The following is a 7,531-nucleotide window of genomic DNA, read 5'->3' as shown; positions in this document are numbered from 1 at the left end:
TAACTTTTTTTAAGTTGTAGAAAATAACTTAGGACGATGTTTATTATGGAAATAATATTTAATATTAATAATATTTGAACTAAATTATACTTTAAGTTCTCACTTTTACCAAAAAAAAAATTCATCTTATTTTTACCTAATTTTAAAATAAAATAAAATTTAGTCCAAATATTATTAAATATTAATTATTGTGTCATTTATGTGATATCAAATCAATAAATAAATATTTAACAATAGATCAAAATTACGAATTTTATAAATATGAACATCAAATTTATAGGATTAAAAATTCAAACATCATAATTATATATTTAATATTATAAAAAGATTAAAAGTACATCTTTAACCTTTATTATTTTTATTTCTCCTTTACTATTCGCTTTTACTATCATAAATATGAATTTAACTAACTTAAAATAATAATCAAAGTATAATCATAGAAAAAATTAATTTAATATTTAATGTGCATTGAACTACCATAAAAAATATGCCTATGAATGGACAAACATTAAGGAGAGCAATCTCTCGTTTTTCCGTACCATTTATAAATGCATAAATCGTCAACTCTCTCGTAACCATATCTCAGCTCATTGCATAGCTAAGAGGCAATCTTAGCCTTCAAAATAAATAAATAAATGCTTGGGTTTCTCCACTCCCGTTCGGTCCACAGCAAATACAACCAACCAGGTAAAAAAAATCCTCTAACTCATTCTAGTTCGAACTTCGAACACTTCTTCTAGATTACACATTTTGAAAATCCAATTTCTTCTCAATTATTTTCTCTCTCTTACAAATATTTGACAGTTTTTGTTCTCATTTTCTTCACCGCAGTGCCCTCAGATCTAGTTTCAGGTCGGAGCCATAAATTAACTCCTTTTGTGAAGCTGATGTGAATCTTGCACCAAATTTTGCCATTTTTTCACACTCCATTGTTCCTCCAACACCCTTTCATCCTCAACAGGATCTATCTTAGATATCAAACAGGATTTTCCAATAAGAGGGTATTTAGAAAAGAAAGGAAAAAAAAAAAAAATCCGTTTGTCTATGTCGGATTCCCCAGCTCTGTTCGAACACTCCTAGGTAGCTACCAGTTACGTCACCGTTTCATCGGATTTTCCGAAACGTGCATCTCCGCAGAGGAGCAAAAGAAAGAGAGAGCCCCGAGGTCAAAATCTGGTTAGGGTTTTGCCTCGTTCGCGAGAAATGGACTACGCTCGAGAGGGGAACGTGGTGCAAATAATCGCCGCCGCCTCGGGAGGTGGCGGCGGCGGCGACAGCTGGTCCGGCGAGCAGGCGGATTGGGCGACGGAGGACGAGTACCGGTTCTGGAACAGCGGCAACAACGGGGAGGGCGAAACGACGGCGTCGAACTCGAATTACGAGGCGCGGTCGCGTTCGGGGAGCGAGCCTCCGAGCAAGAAGTCGCGGAACTCGCAGCAGGAGGGGAACTCGAACCGGTCGAAGGCGATTGGGAAGATGTTCTTCAAGACGAAGCTTTGCTGCAAGTTCAGGGCTGGCACGTGCCCTTACATCACCAACTGCAACTTCGCCCACAGCATCGAGGAGCTCCGCCGCCCTCCGCCCAACTGGCAGGAGATCGTGGCGGCGCACGAGGAGGAGAAGGCCGTCCTGACGGAGCCCCGGGAGGAGTTTCAGATTCCCACCGTTGGCTCCTCCACCTTTGCTGGCGACATGATGCAGCGCTCCTACAAGGGCAGGCATTGCAAGAAGTTCTACACCGAGGAAGGGTGCCCCTATGGCGATAGTTGCACCTTTCTTCACGATGAGCAATCCAAGAACCGCGAGAGTGTCGCCATCAGTTTGGGCCCTGGTGGCTATGCTGGTGGCGGCGGTAGCAATGGTGGTGGTGGGGGTGGGGGTGGGGGTGGTGGTAGCGGCGGCGGCGGCGGCGGCGGTGCGGCGGCGAGTGCTGCTGGGAATGGGCCCAATTCGAAGCCCTCTAATTGGAAAACCAGGATTTGCAATAAGTGGGAGATGACTGGGTATTGCCCCTTTGGCAACAAATGCCATTTTGCTCATGGTAGCACAGGTACAACCCCGTAATGCTGCTAGAATTGGAAACTCTAATTGTTGGATGCAAAATCTGTATGTTGGTGACACTTGATGTATGTTAGATTTCCTTTTCTAATATGGTCAGTAGAGCAATAGTTTCTGTTGATTTTATTTGAAGGGTATGGCATGACTACATGTGTCTTTTATTAATTTGATATACATGTATTTCATTAAGCATATTATTGAAGCATGTTGTGGCAACTTGAGTAATTTTGGGAATGTTTTGTTACAGTATGTTTGCATACCAGAGAAACATGCTTATGACCAGGGGAATGCATGGTTCCTTATATTTTTGCACAATGAAAGACATAACAAAGAACTGAAAATCTACAGCTAGAGAACAACATTTTAAGTTTGAAGTTTGGAGATATGGATTTCTCTTTTTTTCCAAGTATCCTTTACTTGACAATGTGTTTCCTAATTTGAGATTGCTATGACTTTTCCTATGATTTGCATGCTTAAATATCTGAGTTTCCTTTTCTATTAAAAAACACTGTTCGAAAGAGATCAGAAAAGTGTAGTTTCACAAGTACCGGGTTCAGAATGAATAAAGGGCACCGCTTACTTCCTTATAGCTCTCAGAAAAGTGTACACAGAGGAAGCCTCACTAAAGGAAAGGAAACTTTGTTAAAAGACACATGCTAATAATCTGTCCTTTGAGATACTTACAAGTGGAGCAAGACCTAATGAGAAGAAGCTGATTTAGGTAACAACTCAAACACTGGGTTCTCTCCAACTAAATAGTATCTCTCAGGATACAGACTTACAGTTAAGCTGGGTAGTACCTCTCAGGATACTGAAACATGGTTAACTTAGGGCAGTGCAACAGACAGTTGAGAAACAAGAAATGCAACAGATGAATTAAATTTGGCAATCTATTTTCCTCCTCAATAAATTTATATTGGGAGCATCACATACCGTATTAAAATATATATATTTTGGCTTCCAAATCAACAAATTGTGCTGCTTTCTGATTTTAAATAAAATAAATGACATGGTGTAAAAGATCAGAAGCAAAGGCAAATAAGTATTATATTTAATCTTTTAGTAATTTAATAAATATAATTAGGAAGTTTCATGGAGAATGCAAAACCGTGTGAGAAACATAAACTAAATCATGCTGTACTTATTGTTACCTCTTAAATGTTCATCCACAGTATTTGAATATCTGCGTGGGACTGCTTGTGATACTGTTTTGCACTTTCAGTGAATTGCTGCTTTGCCTTGTGTAGTACATTTGAGAACATTTTCTGATGTTTGCACATACCAGCATTTTGCTGGCTTGAATTGTTTTTGTGTCAGAAATGTGGCTAGTAACCAGTAAGCCATTTTCATACACATCTAACTTTGATATTGTAACCAGAGTTGCACAGATATGGAGGTGGTCTTATGGAAGGAGAAAATAGAGATGCTGCTTCTGCGGTTTCAACTGACACAAATAAGGGAGTGCCTTCAAAAGCTTCTGCTGATAATGTGGTTGCAGCAGCTACCCCTGTTGCTCATTCTGATGTGTATCATATTGGAGTCCCGTCACAAAGGCCTTCCATTGTGATTCAGAGACCAGGACAGAGAACTCATCATAAGTGGAAAGGTCCAGATAAAATCAGTAGGATATACGGTGATTGGATTGATGACATCGAATAGAGTTATAATCCCAGTCATGGAAACGACTGATGCGGCTTATGTATTACCATGAGATTGAATACGCAAAGATTTTCATTTCACATGTTATTTTATTAGCTAATTATCTTATGATCCTTAACTTCCAATGGGAATAGCACTTTAGTTCCTATAACTGTTTTGTATTGTACGTTTATGTTAGGTGGCGTATTCACCTCCCTTAATACGCTGCTTCTCTGGCGTCTGAATGTAGCAATAGCTTCCTTGTATTTGCATCCGATGGTATCCCGTAGTTGTTATTTTAACAAGATCTTTTTCGTTGGGATTGTTTTGCTACCGCGTAGAGGATCACGTTTCCCTGTTGCAATGAAAACCCCTTTATTATTTTCCATATTGATGTCACACTAAATAGTTTTCTGGATTGGAATGACTCAAATTTGACTAGTTACAAGCAATTTCGGTCTCGTTTGATTGTCATATCTTCTGGAATGCTACTTGATACCTGGAGAGATAATAACTGTAGTAGTAAAAGGGTGTTCAGGTGTCGTTAGTCTTTTTTCTTTCCTTGGGTTTTGGTTGGGCTCAACAAATAAATAGGAAGAGATAAATTAGCGTTATAGTCCTTTTATCCAACACAATAAATATACATTCTTTGTGAACTACTGGAATTATCTTTTAACTCGAGTAGCGTATAATATGATGTAAATTAAAGAGTTGCAATAGTATCCAGAGAAATTCAAGAATTTTGGTACATAAGGGGAGAGAGCAGAGAAATTTAAGAATTTTGGTAGTTATTTTTTGAGTCGATAAATATTTGAGTTTAGGCATACTAACGGGGAGAGAGGGCACGGAAGGGAGTTTCTGATGCCAAAAAAATTATAAAAAAAATCGAAGGTACCATACATTTTTTTCATTGAAATATAAAATTTAGAGAACAACCCTATACTAAAATAATTTGAAGATTTCTCTTCATTCTTTTAATTAAATACTTTCAATATATATTTTTTAAAATGTGTATTCCATATATTATTCTCATAACCATTTTTTGTTTTTATTTTGTGAAATTCTCCTAACTAGTTAAAAAGTTACTCCTAATCATTTCAAACTACCATCCTTTTATTTTTATGTGTATACTTGATCTTCTAAACAATTTTTTAATCTTAATTTTTCAATTAAACTTAAATATATATTTAAATTAAGACTGTCAATATTTACAAATAATTTTATATTATAATTTAAAATGTTTATTGTGAATTTTAAATACAATATAAATTTTAATACTAAAAAATGTTTATTGTAAATTTTAATTATTTTTTTGTAAAAAAGCATACAGGGTGAATAAATATTGGCTTTCCTTACACACATCAAACAGTCTACATATTCATGCATTATAAACACACAAAGTGAATAAATGGTGTTCAGACACTAGTCTTGTGGTCCTTGTCATAAGGACTCGCTCAAAACCAACCCACCCCACTCACCATCTACTACTCATAGAAAACCATTGACATACCTCCTTGATTCTCTCTTTACATTTTGTCCTCTAGAATCCCACCTCAACCAAAAAAAATAAATAAAAAGTAACAACAACAGCAACAAAAGAAAAAAAAAAAAAGAGAAAAAAGGAAAAAGAAAAAGAAACAACATTACCAAGCTTCATTCGCCCCCCTTGTATGAACTCAAACCCCTCTCCTCCATGCAAACAACGAAGAAGGAAAGGTCCGGAATAAGGCAGTCCCGGAGCCCTCAGTCCTCCGTTCGTTCCCGTCGTCGTCGTCGTCGCCGCGGCCATGTCCACGTCGGAGTACGAAATGGCACCGGCCGCTCCGCCGTACAACACCCCGCCGGCGCTGATAGCCTTCACGCTTGGCATCCTGGTGGTGTGCTTCGTGGCCTTCAGCATCGTGTACTTGTGCAAGTACTGCTTCACCAGCGTGATCCAAACGTGGGCCTTCCAACGCACCGCATCGGGCTCCCTCGTTCGCCTCACGCCCCACCGCTCCCCCCCTCGGGGCCTCGACCCTTCCCTGCTCCATCTCTTCCCCACCTTCCCCTACTCCTCCGTCAAGGGCCTCCGCAAGGAGAAGTACAGCCTCGAATGCGCCATCTGCTTGCTCGAGTTCGAGGACGACAACATGCTCCGCCTCTTGACCCTCTGCTGCCACGTCTTCCACCAGGACTGCATCGACCTCTGGCTCCGCTCCCACAAGACCTGTCCCGTTTGTAGACGTGACCTTGACCACCCAGCTGTCGACGAGCCGCAGAAGCTCGTCGACCCAGAGGACGTCCTGGTCACGTCCATCAACCAGGACGTTAGGATAGACGTGAGAGAAGACAATGATAATAATAACAACAATGACAATAACAATAATAACGACATTAACAACAATAAAAATCAAAGACAAGGACAAGGAGAAGAGGCTGCAGAAGGTGGACATGAAATTCAATTTCAACCGGAACAAACGTTTGTACGGTCGCACTCCACGGGGCACTCGATAGTTTTGATTAGAGACGAGGAGGGTGAGGGGAAGGGTGATGATAAGTATACATTGAGGTTGCCGGAGCATGTTTTGAGAGTGAGGCATAATTGTACGAGGAGCTGTGCGAGTTTTAAGGACATGGTGGGGATTGCTGCTGCTGAACCTTGTAGTAATTGTGGCTTCGTTCAACCCCGATCACCCGGGTGCTCCTCCCCTCCCCAAACTCAAGAACCTTGAACACCGCATGTCAATGTTCTTCTTCTTGAGTTCACTTTTGTTTTTAAAGATTTTGCTTTTAAAATTTTACGTGTACTTTGAGATAGATAAAAGATACTAGGTTTTTGAGGAAAGTGGCACGTTGCAGTAAAGTAGATAGGTTGTTAACTTGTTATGCATTATGGTTAACGGAATTACCATGATTTTTATAACATGTCCATTAAAAGTCAAACTAATAATAAGATTGATTAGTAGTGTAATGTTTGCTATAGTTACTATAACAAAATTTGTTATTAAAGAGAATTATTTAATGATAATAATTTAATTATCGTTATTTAATTATATAATAAAAATATTAATGATTAATATATAATAGTCACTAAAAATGTATTTATATTATACTAAAGTTTATTATTAGCGACAATTATTTATTAGAAAAAACTTAAGTCTCACATTAATTAGAAATAAGATTATTAGATAGTATATATAGTGGGTAACAACTATCATCATATAAGTTGATATTATAAAGTTGAGTTAGACTCCTAATTTACTATTCTAAATTGATATCAAATCACTCACTGTTACCTTATAAATCTCACATCTCTTAAGAGACAAGGCAATTAAAAAATATATAAATAGAAGATAACTTTTATCTTACAAATCCCACATCAGTTATATAAATAGAAGACAACTAGAAATATAGGTAAAATAACTTTTAATAGCTTTTAAAATGACTACTAGAATTACTACTAAAAAAGAATAAGTTTTTTCGATAATTTAGTAGGTCTTTACCAGCATTTTATATAAATACTGATAATAATATTAGCAATCCTGGATACACCAGCCATTATGCTGGTAAAAATAATAGTAGTCATTTATATGGCTGATAAAGAATAAATTAATTGTCACACAAATTAATTTTAGTGTAGTGAGTACAATTAAATTAGCCGTCCATGATAACGCTTTCCTTTTTAACTCCATCTAATAACACTTATTTTAGCGCTTTCCTTTTTAACATGAGGATTGCCTTAGCCGGATTCTCTAAATATGATGACAATTGTTGCCTCCAATCTGACTTGGTGTCTAAAACAATTGTTCTACCAGAAAACATCAGCTTTGTTGGGTGCCTCTAAGATGTTAAA

General features: G+C 37.8%; 2 protein-coding genes across 2 annotated transcripts; both read left to right on the top strand.

The window, feature by feature from the left end:
* Positions 1-444: 444 nt before the first annotated feature.
* LOC109789225 (Zinc finger (CCCH-type) family protein) lies at positions 445-4,018 on the top strand. The gene is made up of 3 exons (XM_020348131.3): positions 445-687; positions 832-2,050; positions 3,437-4,018. Exons 2-3 carry the CDS (start codon positions 1,204-1,206, stop codon positions 3,715-3,717), a joined length of 1,128 nt encoding a protein of 375 aa, XP_020203720.2. The 5' UTR covers positions 445-687; positions 832-1,203; the 3' UTR covers positions 3,718-4,018.
* A 948-nt stretch (positions 4,019-4,966) lies between these two features.
* LOC109789220 (RING/U-box superfamily protein) lies at positions 4,967-6,649 on the top strand. Its single transcript, XM_029269403.2, has one exon. The coding sequence runs from the start codon at positions 5,484-5,486 to the stop codon at positions 6,408-6,410; it is 927 nt and encodes a 308-aa protein (XP_029125236.2). The 5' UTR covers positions 4,967-5,483; the 3' UTR covers positions 6,411-6,649.
* Positions 6,650-7,531: the final 882 nt, after the last annotated feature.

The sequence above is a fragment of the Cajanus cajan genome, chromosome 5, assembly GCF_000230855.2.
Source record: "Cajanus cajan strain Asha chromosome 5, NIPB_CcT2T_4, whole genome shotgun sequence".
NCBI classification, from domain to species: domain Eukaryota; kingdom Viridiplantae; phylum Streptophyta; class Magnoliopsida; order Fabales; family Fabaceae; genus Cajanus; species Cajanus cajan.
This window is presented reverse-complemented; position numbering and strand designations above follow the sequence as displayed.